The sequence below is a fragment of the Anabrus simplex genome, chromosome 6 (genome assembly GCF_040414725.1).
Source record: "Anabrus simplex isolate iqAnaSimp1 chromosome 6, ASM4041472v1, whole genome shotgun sequence".
Lineage (NCBI taxonomy): Eukaryota > Metazoa > Arthropoda > Insecta > Orthoptera > Tettigoniidae > Anabrus > Anabrus simplex.
The window spans coordinates 155,652,389-155,667,850 of NC_090270.1; the positions used below are offsets into that span (position 1 = coordinate 155,652,389).

The window sequence follows — 15,462 nt, forward strand, 5'->3', positions numbered from 1 at the left end:
GTCAAAACGGGCAGGACTAGATAACTCTTCTTTTGCAAAGGCATGCAAAAGAATAAGAAATGTAGTAAATTACATTCCCATTTAATAATAAGTAGAAATGGTACTGGTTTCGACCCTAGTCCAGGTCATCGTCAGCCGATTAAAACACGAAAAACAGTGCATAGGAAAAGGAAAAGATTAAGTACACTGAACTGGACTAGGGTCGAAACCGGTACCATTTCTACTTCTTATTAAATGGGAATGTAATTTACTACATTTCTTATTCTTTTGTATTGAATAGGTTGAATCTATTTATCAATTATTTCAATTTTAACTGTAATATTCTTCAATACGGAACAATGAAATTTCTAACTTTAAAAGGCATGCATGCATAATGGGCGGGACGAGTTCCTCCGTCATTTGCGGAAGAGTAATGGGTGTGATAAGGTAAGTCATCACCCATATCATGATAATGGGTGAGATGAATTAACTCATTTTCCGTCAAAATATATTTCCCGCTACAAATGTTCGTTTCTTAGTGTGAACTCCCCAGTTAAGAGGCAAAGGAGTTAGCGGTGGTCACTGTGCAGGTTACTTGGAACCTCAGGCAGTGCCAGTGCACTATGAGAGGCTTGGTCTCTTTTGCAAAATTTGGTGCCCGCTAGACCATCAGATGATACAGATGTCAGTTCCCATTGGGAACTTCATATATGTCCTGAATCGGGCGTAGAATATCTGACCGTCTTTTGACACAGATGATCTGCTGTGGGCAGTTGAATGTTTGTGAGGACAAATATACACAATTTCATCACACACTCTGCTTTCCCCAATGTTCAAGGTCTATTCTTTATCATATTGTGACAGACCGCATAGGATTTTGTATTTTGTGCACTGTGGGTGCCAGAATACCTCACTGAAGTAGACCAAACAATTGGATACTTAAAGAATTTACCGGCAATTTTGTTACATACAATTTTATTTTGTACAAATCATTGAGAAATCTTAGTAGGCATAAAATATATTTTTATGTATACTTCAAGAATTTACTGGGATTCTAGCCTCATAATTTATTTTGTACAGAATATAGAATTCTCCAGTGTGCTCGTAAATAGTCAATAATTTTGTTCTCATTCCTATATTCTTCGTATTGTGCTATGACCCATTCAACCCTTTCGTCAAGATGTATTTTCTCTGTTTGTTTATGGGTGGATGTTGACGTTTTGAGTCTTTCAATATCGTGACTTACCTTAGCTTTCTCTTTTGACTTACCTTAGCTTTCTCTTTTTGCACGTAATCGAGCAAATGGTAAAGTGAAGAGTGGTTTTGACTGACCATCCTGTTTATTCTATTGTGCCAAGCTTCACAGGTGTTGGTTGTTCATGGAAGTTATGAAATGACTCAGTTATAGTCATATCATGTGCCAAGTGGAAACATTGATGTTCTTTGCCACCTAACATAATAATGACAAATTCCTTGTAGATCTTCACAAATTTCTTTTCCTAGGATCTCAAATACTTCAGGGACATGTTGCACAGGAATAAAGACAAATGCAATGATTGGGTAAAACTGTGTGTATTTCAGTGTTCTGTCAAACCTTCGGCTTGCAATTTATGCCACATGCTGTGTGGAAAAGGAAAGAAGCAATCTGCCACATTTGAGTTAGGGAAAGCATTATTCACTGCTGATATTACAGAAATTTCATAGTTAGTTTTGATATGTTATCATCACTAAATGATGGCTCATTTCTTCTTTTATGTTAGACGAACAAAACAAAACTTGTATCAAACTTCTGTGATGTCGCGATACTGAGATAGCAGTTTACAAACCTTGGTTTTGCACTGAACCTTCTGTTTCCATGCACTATCAAATCTCAAAATATGCAATGTATTCATGCACTATCATATGGTGAAACATGCACAATAAACTGGAAAATATGCACTATCAAAATTCTATTCCTTTTGAAACATTGTACAAAAACTAATTTCTCCAAATTGTCTTGATTTAACATCATCTGTTTATCTGTCAGCACATTCTTAAGCACAGGAAATGACCTTTCTACGTCACAAGAAATGACAGGTACATACTTAAATGAAGACATTTGGGACAAAGTGAGGTCAAATTGTATGTCTTTGCATTTTCAGCATAAGACCTTTTATATAAGCTTGACAAATTCAAAATCAGGATTTGAACGGATCATTTTGTTCAGCTTTTATCTCTAACTGCCGCAGTGACTTCTCCGTGCGATGACTACAGATGATGATGTCTTCAATAACTGCTAAAGTTTGCCTACTGCGATAACAAAGACGTGTGACAAGTGAGAGTTCCGAGTAGGAAATTCCAGGATAACAACGGGAGGTTGCTTTTGCATGGAAATCCAGGCTCTAGTAATCACATTGGAGACCTGTCCCTAAGTTACCTAAAACCTTCTGCTTAAAAACGTAAAATATTTCAGCATATATTTCTTTATCCTGTCTTTTTTTGTCATTGTGGATACAACAGGGAAAAACAATCCTCATACAGTACAGTGTATGCTATAAAATTACTTTACTACTTTAGGCACAATTTGAATGTCCCATTGCAAATCCAATATTTTGACCTTTCTAATATGTTCAAGTTGTTGTCTGAGCAGAAGACTAAGGCACCTGTCTGTGTTTGTAAATGAAGCAGGCACTGTTCGCCATCTATTGTTTCTTTTTATAATTTTGAGGGAGATCTTCAATTGCTTCTACAAAATTTGGTTCAGGGGGTAAGTTATCTCTTCTGACATGGTTCTCTTTAAGGTTTCCCTTTTCGGGAAATCACTGGACGTGCCAGCAGTTGGGTTTTATATGACGATCAATGTTGATTCAATGGAGCAGTCAGCTGTTTGCTTAATTTCCTGTTTCAATTCTTCAGCTTGCATTTCCTGTTTCAAATCTTCAGCTTTGCAGAGGCCCCAGTCAGGAATATGGCTTGTGTTTCGTTTTTGTCAAAATGGTTAATCCATCTTCAAATGTAATAATCATTGCATTGTATTGGGCTGTATCATCCCATTTCCATTTGGACCTATGTTTGAGGTACATGTAGCCTTTGTACATATGTTTTCTACCTCCTTTTGTGGTTGGTGTGAATTTAGGAGTTACATCCAGTCTGAAATTTTGTGAGATTGAGATTTTTCTGACTCTTCGAGGGCTGTAAATAAAATAGTGACAATATTGGTAGAACGTAATATTTAACGAACTAACAAGTAAAATTGCATTACATTCCTTCAATGTGGTCATCCGCAAAGTCTATTACCTTTCGCCAAATGGTCAGAAATCCGTTGGTGACCACTGGCAAGGCGTTGTCTGTTGATGACAGCGATAGAGCGCCCTACTGCGCGGAGTACAGATGTTACGTCAGGAAATCAGTGGCCTCAAAGGGGTTCCTTCATCTTCGGAACAGGCTGAAGTCACAAGGACTCGTATCTGGTGAGTACGGAGGGTATTCCAAGACTTCCCAATGCCACCGTTGTAATAAGAGCTTGACATTGTTTGCGACATGGCATTGTGCGTTGTCATGCAACACGATAGAGTGATCATCTTGCAATAAACGTGGATGTGTGCTTCACATAGCCGGACACAGATATTGCTCCAGAAATTGACAGTAGTCGCTGTTGGTGGTTTGTCACTCAGGCACAGCATGCTTAAGAATTACACCCTCATAGTTGTATGCCACAATCAGCATAAGTTTCATCCATGGGTTCCTGTGAGATCAAATATTCTGTGGTCATGGCGAACCTGGGTGACACCATTCATTTGATTGACACTTTAATTCATGCTCGTAGACTTGTGCCCACGTATCATCAATGGCAGCATTACGCTGCAGAAATGCGTCTCCTTTATTGCAATATCTGTCCAGGTGGATGACAGCCAGTGCATACCGGCACCATTTCTGTACATCAGTGAGTTGATGTGGAACCCAAAGGGACACAGTTTTCCTCATGTTAAGACATTTCGTCAGTATGTGCCACACCCTTTGATGTTTTGATTATTGAGACCAACCTCTACGGATAATTTCCGGATAGTCCATCGATGGTCTACGGAAAGGAGACCACTCATTATGTCAATCTGATCATTAGGAATGGACGGCCAACCTGTGCAGTGCAAATCCGCAGTCTCATTCTGAACCGCACGAAACGCCTTCACCAATCTTGCAACCGTCCTATACGATAATTCACTCTCACCACAGGCTTCACATAATCCTCAATAACATTCTGATGCATTTTTCCATGGGCAACCTCGATTTTAATCCACGAACACTGATCACCTTTTGAAAACATGCTTTAGAGCAGTGAAATATACACTCTTCACTCAGTGCCACAGAGCAATAACACTCCCAACTGGATGCTCGTCAGATGCACACTACACATCGACAACAGCACAACCTGACCGCTTCCACATTCTGTTTGCACATGCTAGATCTCCTGCGAGTGTCTGGACTACGTTGCAATACTTTATTTACAGCCTTTGTAATTGTTTCCATGGAAAGAATTCACATTCTAGAACTGTGAATTGTTTTTATCCATACTGAAATTTGATGTGTGGCTTTGCTAATTTCCTAAAGTATGATGACAAGTCCTGTGACAAAAAGTCTGTGTTATGTTTTGCTTGTAGCATAAAGTCTGGATATGATGTACATATGAAGCTTGTCATTCTTCTTTTGTGTTTTCTTCCCATTTCTCCCTCTTCCCACACTGACTGTCCTTATTTTTATCTTTCTATCTTTTTGCACGTGACTTGATTTGCACTTGTTTGTTCTCTTCTGTTACTAAAAAATTACACAGATGTAATGAACTTCAGTTCTTTTAGATTGTAATTTGTAATTCAAACTGTGGCTTTGTTCATTTATCTCATTTGCTATTAGGCTATTTATGACTTTGCATGATTTCTGGGAGAAAGAAAGTAAAACAAGAAAGTCTGACAGCAAACACAATGTAAAGTAAGCTAAATGTGCAGCTGCCATTTTTAATTTGAATTATCTTTAATTGCATAAATTATAGATAAGTGAGCATTCTACATAATAAACTCAGAAAGGTTTCGTTTTTGCTTTTGGACAGGTCCTTTGAGCGAGGGAGCATCAAGGTAGCAAGCACAAACAATGTGTCGGATTACACCGTGCTGGTACGAGGGCTAGGAGAGTCACTGAAGGATATCCAAGTCTTCGCCAAAGCTAAACAGAAAGGCACCAACCTATGTGCAAAGGATAATGGTGGTTGTGCTGAACTGTGTCTGTTTAATGGCACCCAACCCATATGTGCTTGTGCACATGGCAAGGTAGCTGCTGACAAGCAGACATGTGAGGGTAAGTGATTCCAGAATAATGCCATGATTATTCATTCAAGGTTGAGAAGAATAAAATGTGTTAAAATTTGGAATTTGGCTTGTGAGACAGGTATTCTTGATCTGGAGTCCATTACTAACATTTCTGTATGAAGTAGTTCTTTTGGACATGGGATTTTAATTACGTCAGTTTTTTTCAGTTCAGCATGCGTGTGCACACGCTCTTTCTGTCTTGCCTTGTATGATCTGTTGGATCAGGTTGTATTTGTCATTTTGGAAGACGTGATCAAAGTAGGCTGCTTTCTTGCATTTTGTTAGGTTTAGGACTGCATATCTCCACACCTAGCTCTATCCTATCCCATCATTGCCGTAAGTTCTTGTGGGTACTGCAATTGACACTGTTCGGAATGAAAGAGAAGGAAACCCCTGGTGGAGTGATGGTATCCAGAGTGCCATAAGAGAATGAAATATGGCAAGAAAAGAGATGGGCAAGGAGAACCAGAACAGTGTAGAAAAGAACATGGACAGGCTTAGAGAATTAGATCGACATTACAAAGAACTGAAACTGAAAGCAGAAAGAATAATTAAGATGGAAAAAGAAAAATGTTGGACAGAGTTTACTGAGAAATTGAAAAAAGACGGTAAAAGCAGCAAGAAGCTACTATGTAAGGTCGTGAAAAATAAAAAGAACCCATTTATTTCAATAAATGCTCTAGAGAAAGAAGATGGAACTATCACATGGAAGAGTAAGGACATGCAGAAAGAAAATACCTCATTCGGTCCTTTGAGCACACCATGATGTATTTGTGTAGTAGCCGTGGTATTTTGGAGGGGAGGAAAGAGTGGGAGAAAGAGCGTGCACGCATTGTGTTAGTTGTTATCTCACAGCGCAAGCGGTCGGGTGTGTCTAATCAGTGAGTAGCGTTAGGGGAGACCTAACAGCGCGAGTGATCATGTGTTTGTGATTTTCTACAATTTGATTTATTTTTATTGTTATTGATGGCAATATGCATGTAAGTCAAATCTAGCAAATCATTAGCTGGTTGTTAGAGGAACATGAAGAAAAACCCATTCACACAGGATACACACAATGACTCACACAACTCAGTTTTATGTTTCCAGGAAAAACTTTCAGTGGTTATACAGAGTGCTGAACATCATCTGGGAAAGAAGGGAAGGTCCCAAAAGCCTCGAGAAAAGGCATCGTTGTTCCCCTCTTCAAGAAATGAAGCGGGCAAAAATGCGGCAACTACTGAGGAATGACACTTCTGTCACACGGACTCAAATTGATGGAGAAAATTATTGAATGACGATTAAGAGCCATTATTAAACCACAACTTGAAGAGGGACAGTACAGGTTTAGAAGCAACAGAACAACGGATCTTATCTTCACTATTAAGATGATAATGGAAAAACGCTGGGAGAAGGGGATTAATATCATCTTTGTCGTCCTGGATACAGAAAAGGCATATGACAGCTTGCCAAGAGACAAAATACGGGAATGTCTGGAAAGAAGGAACGTACCAGTATATCTTACCAACAAGGTAAAAATGTTGTACAACCACTGCCAAAGCTGTATCCAGATAGATGGTTATTCTGACTGGTTCACTACAAATAAAAGAGTGCAACAGGGCAGCACTTTTTCACCTCTCCTGTTCATTATGGTGCTGTATGAAGTAATGAATAGGGTGAAGGATGAATCTAATGAGGACTTCAATGCATTAATCTTTGCAGACGATATGGTGATTTGAGGAGGAACAGGAGAAGACGTTCAACAGAAATTAAACACTTGGTACCAGCAGTTTAAGCAGTTTGGCTCAAAAATCAGTCGCTCAGAAACAGTAGCGATGCAAGTCACCATACAAGCGCTACAGGTTAGCGTCCGACTCAATGGCAAGAAACTAGAAAACGTTAACCATTTTCAGTTATCTTGGTAGTATTGTAACTAGTGATGTAAAGTCCACTGCTGAAATCACTTACAGAGTCCAAAAAGGAGCACAATTTTATCACCAAATTAGGTCTCTTCTATGGGATAACCAAATACCTTTAAGTACAAAGAGAACAGTTTATCAGGTATATTTCGTGCCAGTAACTGCATATGCCCGTGAAACCTGTATGATCAACACTAGAGATAATAGCAGACTTCAAGCTGCAGAAATGAAGTTCCTGAGGTTAATGCTACAGAAAACAAGAAACGATAAGATCTGAAATGAAGAGATCCGTCATAATACACAAGTAAAGCAGTCGCTAAGAGAAAATGTAAGAACAAGACTCAAATTGTATGGCCCAGTAAAAAGGAAAGATCAAATGAAAACAGCAGGAAAATAGCTAGAAAAGGAATTGGAAGCCAAAAGACCTAGAGACAGACCAAGGAAATGCTGGATCAGTCAAATAAAGCAAGACTGGAAAGAAGAGGAGTGGAATAGCACCAGGTTGAGAAGGAAGAAATGTACCTGGATAGACAAAGATGGAGAGCGTTCTTGTACTGCACTCGGGTGACTGGAGACATTGCAAGTAATCAGCTTCATTTTCCGTATCAAATTCTAATCACAGAGACTTACAATAATTGAAAATATTCCACCTTTTTTACACTTTTTATTTGTTTTTTTAGCAAATTAATTAATTATAAACAGTACATGTTTCGTTCTTATTTGAGAACATCTTCAGCTGTTGTTTAGCTTAGGTGAATCACTAAGTTTTTGAGTACTTTATTATCGGGTACATTGTTTCTCTTAAAAACTATATGAATATAAATTAAATTAAAATGGTGTTAAAACAATGTGGTGGTTAATGGGTTGATGAAATGAGACAGGATGAATACATACTTAGCGTACTTAAAAAAACTATATCTATTTATTAGATTAGTTGTTGTTAAAAGTTTCAACACTGTTACACTAAAAATATCTGTTTGTCTTCCAGTTAAAAGTTTTTTTTAAAATGATTGACCTCTTGACACTGTTCTAATTATTGTTGAATGTTCATTTCTTTCACTCCTTCCAGGTTGGCTGTTATTTATTTTGAGCTTACTTTATGTGCCTTAAATTGAGTCTAACACAGAACTATGAAGCTGATTGCCATTCACTTCTTGAGAAGGGAGCTTCGTCTCAATTTCTTACTGTTGTTAAACTCCAATTCTACCATGACCCTGGAGGAGCTACGTTTGAAGCTGCTTTACGTCTTGTATAATAATAATGAGCACCTACATTGTAATATAATTGTGTCCTCAAAATTTCTTTTCGTTATGTCCAGTAGTTTTGGCTTGACGATGAATCAGTCGGTCGGTCGGTGTTCTTTTATATATATAGATATAGTGAGCAGGAAAACTAAAGAACTTGACGGACGAATTAGATAAACAGAAAATTGTAGTAGCAGGACTCCAGGAGATGAGAAATACTACAGAAGAACCATTTGAATCTCAAGGCTACAGAATTTGCAACAGGAAACCTGGACTAAGGGTTATGAAACAATGTCCCCAATTTGGAACTGAGTTTATAGTCAATGTGAAAATAATAGATTCTTCAAGCTATCTCACCTAGAATTGCAACTTTGAGTTTAAAAGCATCCAACAAATTGTATACCATCATAAATGTCCACGCCCCTACTAATGAAAAGAAGTTTCTAAAAAGGACTAGGAAAGAAGTGAAGTTTTGGGATCTCCGTGATGAAACAGTAAACCAAGTAAATATTAACAACGTTAAGATCCTGTTAGGGGACTTCAGTGCCCAACTCAGAAGAGAAAAGAAATACTGAGATATCATTGGGAACTGGGCTCCACATAAAATATACAAATGGTCAAAGACTTGTTGAACTCTGCAGAGAACACAAACTGATCTCGAAATCCACATACTTCAAAAGGAGGCCAAACAACCTTAAAACTTTGAAACATCCTGGTTGGAGAAAAGGGGAATGACAGCTGGATCACGTATTTATGGACAAATCCTTCTACACAGAAATCAGAGTGTGCTCATCACACTGCTCAACCCCTGCGCCCGGCCATTTTCTGTGTAACTTACTGCTACAGCGCATGTACATAAACAAATTAGTCTAACTTCACTAACCTTCTACTTATTATCGTGAAATTTACTTGAGACCTTTGGTAAGAGTCCTAATAATGTTTCCTGGTGTGGTAAGTTGTGAAGCAATGACCTCCGTGAAGGGGCACACAGCAAAATTTGAGGAGATCAGTTGACCAGTAGTCTTTCCAATATGAGTTTTTTTACCTGTCTTATCAATATAAACAAAGCAAAAAAAAAATTTGCTATTCACAACTAGTTACATCAGGCCACTTCAAGCCCTTAGGGGATATTTTGTGTAATGAAGTAGTTTGCTGGATACAAGTTTGTCTGCTCGGCAAAAGGTTCAAAGAAATCATCACAAAAAGTAAGCCTTACTACTTCGTCAATATTTTGAGGTTCATCAAGTCTTACAGTTATGCCAGGAACTCCTGGGAAATCCTTTCAAGTCGGTGAACTATTATTTTCTACCCATTCGTCAGAAGAAATAGACATATCACTTCCATTTACACTTACAACATTACTTTCAGCGTCGTTCTCGACCACCAATACTTCACGTTGTTTTGGAGGGTCACATCATTATTATCAACCGAGACACTTTTGTCAGAATAGCTATCAACTTGGAACTAGTGATCATCAACATCACTGGGGCAATCCAAATACTTATCCACATATACTTCATTAAAAATCGTGTCTGCATCTACGCTCTAGTTCAGTCCAGGAAGTGCCATCTTACCCACCACATGGTTCCTTGAACAATGTAAACATGAGGTCGGAAAACTTAGCAAATGAATCAAAAAACAGAAGAAGAAGGTAAAGCAAAGCTAGCATGGCATAAAAAAAAAGCTTCAACACCGAGATTCTAGTGACCTTGAATGCCAGATAGTTTCAGAGGTTTTGACAGATGTCGCGGAATGTACAAGTCTCGTGAAGACAAGTTAACTAATCTCCCGTCCACAACGCTCGGCCAGCGAAACACGAGTAAACTCGTCTCCTGCCCGCCAATGTGTTGAGAGGAGCAGATACAGGTTCATATCATTACATAGCCAAAATCAAAAATAAGTTCACACCACTAAAAAAGAAACCGAAACCCAATAAGTGAAAGAGGAACTTTGATCCACACCAATTAGAAATGATAAATATAGGGAAGTCTCATAAAGCATAAAACTGACAGATAACTTGGAAGAATTGGTTCCAATTTTCAGGCAACAAGCTGAAAATATAGCCCCATTGAACACACATAAAAGACATGTCTGGTGACCTCAGAATGTGATAAAATTCATGAAGAACATCAGGCATGGTTAAAATTTCAAACACACAAAACAGAAGAAAGTGCAACCAACCTCAAAAATATCAAGAAAAAGTTCACACAAATTATCAGGCAAACCAAGAGACAATTACAGAAAGATCTAATTGACTCAGTAGAAGAAAATTACCTCAAAACCAATTCCAGAGACTTTTACAAAATGTTTGGAAGACAACTACAAAAATTTGCCTCTCTCGTATTAATGCTGTAAAGTGAGGATAGAAAAATGACACATAATGACAAGGAAAATGCCAAAATCATGGCAAAAGCATTCATTAAACTTTTGAATTGTGAAGAATCCCAAGAAGTTTTAGCAATTAATACAAGCATACCCATCAACCCATCAACCCCCCAACAGTCCAAGAGGTGGAAACAGCACTCAGAGAGTTAAAAAATTATAAGGCATGCAGAGAAGACCAAGTTTTGGCAGAAATGTGGAAATATGCCAATGATACAGTTTGAACATCCACATGGCCCTAACAAAAATCTGGATAACAGAAAAGTTCCCCAAACATTGGACCACAGCCATAATCCACTCACTTCACAAAAAAGGAGATAAAAGCAATCCAGATAATTACAGAGGTATCTCTCTCTTAGACTGCACATACAAGTTTTCCTCCAAATCCTATACAGGAGATCAGAGAGCAACTAGAGAAAGACTGAGGTGAATACCAAGGAGGCTCCAGATCTTGGAGAAGCTGTGCAGAACAAATCATTTTAAAATTAGCCATAGCATATTACAAGAAGCAAAACAAACATCTTGCAATAACCTTTGTGGACTTCAAGAAAGCTTATGACTGTATCCATAGACCTTCAATGTTGAAAATCTTAAGATATTTCGGGCTCCATCCAAAATTAATCAAATTGATAGAACTCACCTTAACCAACACTAAATCAAAAGTCAAGCTCAAGAGGGGAATTCTGTGAGCCATTCATCATAAAAACATGTTTAAGACAAGGAGATTGCTTGTCACCACTGCTTTTCAACTGTGCCTTGGAATATATAATGAGGGAATGGTACAAGATGATACAAAAGTACACCCCAATTGGAAGACCTAAAGACAACATAAGTTTAAATTGCCTAGGATTTGCCGATGACCTTGCCCTCTTGCCCAACAATATTCAGGAAGCCAGACAACAAGTTATATCACTACAGGAAATAGCACAGAAAATTGGTCTTGGAATATATTTTGAAAAGACAGTAATCATGTTAACTCTCTTGGTGCCAGGCAGTAGTGCGAGCATCCGCCCTTTAAATTGCCAGAGCCGATCTGGTCAGCCGTTAACAATCCAGTCGGAAATTGCCAGAGCCGATTACATCAGCCGGCTTAAAATTCTGTGATATACGTCATTTTGAGACAACCTGTAGTGAAATGCATACTTTCGTTACAACCTGTAGTAAAAGGGCTACACGTTATTGTGTGCCTGGTCTTGCTTTGGCAGTTCTAAGAAGGTGTATACCTTTCACAAGAGTCGTTTCCTGTGTTTACAAATACCGCTAACCGGTCAGTAAGAGATTGCTCCTTGCAGTGAGTGGATTTGTGACAGGAAAATGGCATGTTTTTCACATGGTAATTTTTCAGCATGTATTGATGACAATAAATTAATGCAGTATTTAGAACAGTGCGAAGTTAACGCTGATGATTTATCGGATAGCGATAGGAAATTTAGTTCAGGGAGTAGCGATGAAATTATACCGGACACGTCCGCGGAATCACCGGAGCTAAAGAAGCGAAGTTTAATTGTGTCTAACAGCACTAAAGCTACTCTGAATATGGTGATAGATGAAACTAGTGATAACGAATATGATGATGATGATGTCTCTGGAGAACATTTTGTGGAAATTTGTCCCAATGAACCCGACAACATTCCTCAACCTTCTGTCTCCTTCAAGGAAGTTCTTGGACCTAAACATGCCCTACCGTCTGATTCTCCACCCATATCACACTTCAGTTTACTTTTCACTTACTCTCTGCTAAACCTTATAGTCACATGTAGTCCTCTATCATTACCTAAATGCCGGGCTCCGCGGGCCAAGTGTAGCGTGCCTGCCTCTCACCCGGAGGTCATGGGTTCGATTCCCGCCCAGGCCAAGAATTTTTGCCTGGTCCTGAGGGTTGGTTCGAGGTTCACTTAATCTAAGTGACCCTAAGTGATTGCAATTGAGGAGATATCCGAGGGTGAGAGGACCCCAATCTGGAAAACCAAGAATAATTACTGAGAGGATCTGTCTCACTGACCATGATTCACCTCGTAAACTCCAGGTACCGAACTGAGCAGCGGTCGCTTAGTAGGTCAAAGCAAATCACGGCTTTAGTGCCATACATTTCTTAATTTCGTAAATTCTGTTGTATGGTAAAATTATTTTTCTAATATATACTACAACCGAAAATGAGAAACTATTTTTTCTGAAAACAAAAAACTATAATATCAACTACTATTTTTTACTTATTTAGTAATTCAGAATTATTTTAATACTGTGTTGTCCACACGTAGAAAATTTGTTGTCAGTATTTGCCAAACATCGATACATACACGCAAATTTTATCGGTGAGTAAAATTGTCTTGTTTTTATTAGTGACATATGTTTGAATTTTTATTTTTTACGTTTTTATTTTTCTCATTCAAATTAGTTATTCTATAGAATTGTATTTAGAAATACATTATACATAATTACGTATATTCTTTTTTCAAAGTAGATATTGAGAGAGAAAGTGCGAAAATATTTTTCTCTTCCTAAAAATAAACGTTTTCGACAACTATAAATCAACAATAAAACATTTTTGACTCTTTATATCACTCCAAACCAGTTTCTTATTCTACGTAGTCGATATGTAGAAAATTTCATGCCGGTATTTGCTATACACCGGTAGATATACGCGAATTTTAAAATACATGTATTTCCACTGAAAACGGCCTGGCACTTTACAGTAGTAGAGTGGAGGCGGAGCTCTGGCCTCTTCCAGCTGATGGGGAGTGGCCGACTAGATCGGCTCTTGGCTCCAAGAGGGTTAACTGATCCAAAACTCATAAACAAAATTGCCATAGGAAACTAAGAAATCAAAATTGTAGATAAATTTAAATATCTGGGAGAAATCATAACATATAACCTCAATGAAAAGCCAGCATGGCGTAACAGAATAAATAAATTGACCAGAGCACAATATGTCACCAAGAATACATACAACAAAAAGGGCCTGTCCGTAGCAACAAAATTAAAACACTACAAAACAGTCACTCAACCAGAAATAATATACGCAAGTGAAACCATCTTCAAAACAACTAACACTGCACAAATAGATAAAATTACTCAAGATAGAGAGAAGAATCATTAGAACATGCATCAACAAATCATACCAGAAAGATGGACACTGGAGAGTAGCTTCTAATGAAACAGTCTACAAGGAAATAGAACCAGTAATGAGCACAATCAGGAAGAAACGCATTTCATTTTTTGGACATCTAATCAGGACATCAGAGAAACTTCATAGGTTGGACCATTACTAAAATTGATTATAGGTCTGATAGCGGTGCCAATTTTATGAATCTTAGGTAGAGCTCTGGCTGAAGGAAGTGTAGGGTTCACGTTCATTAAACTGGAAATTTTCTGTTCACTAAGAAGAAATTGTAAATTTTAAGAATTGTTTTTCTTTTGTATTTTGTCAATGGGGTCTCTTTGAGTTTGGAAAAATTACTCTCTTAAATACCTGTTCAAATTTAACATAATCATTTTATATATCATTTTATCAGTTTATTTACATGTAAAACTAGGATTGGTCAAGAAGTTGGCACTGGTGGAGAGAAAAATTTTGAGGAAGATCCTGGGACACCAAGAACAGAGGATGGATCATGCAAAAATAAAGGGAAAAAAGAATTGTACCTCAGGACAGAAAAGATCTTGGACACCATCTGGAAGAGGAGAGTCATCTTCTTCAGGCAGATCTATAGAATGGACCTGGGAAGGCTGCTGACCAACCAGGTGGTAAGGTTTTTGAGACCAAGAAAACTATGGAGCACTGGCATCTGGAGGTGAAGAATGACCTGAAAGAAATTGGAATACAAGGAACAGAAGTTAGCAACAGGGAAGCTTTCAAGTTGAGAATCAAGAATCCCAAGAGTTTCCAAGAAAAATTTAGGTCGTGGACGTAAGCACTATGGATTGCAGAGTGAAAGAATGAAGGAATACTGGGTGAGTATCGAAGCCCCCGAAGAAGAAGAAGAAGAAGAAGACGGAGATAATATTGATATTCGTTAAACTGAAGACCAGGCCAGAAAATAGGAACGAAGGTTGATAAAATGCACAAAAAGGAAAAAGCTTCCTGTGATTAGATAATTATAGAATTCACACATTATCGGAGAAAAGCAACGGGAAACTACCTCACTCCTTATTTCCCTAGTATGCCTCTTCAGTGAGACCTAGGCTATCTGTGACAGCTGTTGGTGGAGCTGTAGAGGATCAAACCAGCCTTTGGGCTGAATACCCAACATGCAACAACATACACGTTATCTAGAACCAAGAATGCAGCATACAAAGAAGTCTAATAGCAAAACTAAACTAGTGGGTAAAGGAAAAAAGAAAAAAGTAAATAAATGCAATGTAAATTTTAATCTTATACCAGTTGTACAGTATCATTTGAAGTAATTCCACATACTGTATATCAGTTGACTATATTTGTAAGTAGTACAGTTGATATTATTAGTAGAATTTTGTAAACAATATAAATTTACTAAGGATGAGCTGTGTGTTTAATAGAAAAAATCATTAGCGTAAATTGTATAATATTGTATTATAGGAAAATTTTGTTCTCTTGTTAATTTAATATTTAGTGCTTGACAATAATGTATTTTAGTGTACCATTTGCCA

General features: G+C 37.9%; 1 protein-coding gene across 1 annotated transcript in view; it reads left to right on the forward strand.

The window, feature by feature from the left end:
- The window catches only part of LRP1 (LDL receptor protein 1), a 744,558-nt gene that overhangs the window by 310,098 nt on the left and 418,998 nt on the right, over nucleotides 1–15,462 (forward strand). The window contains exon 36 of the mRNA XM_068228249.1: nucleotides 5,057–5,301. Within this exon, the coding sequence (XP_068084350.1) occupies nucleotides 5,057–5,301 (245 nt within the window). The remainder of the gene's footprint in view (nucleotides 1–5,056; nucleotides 5,302–15,462) is intronic.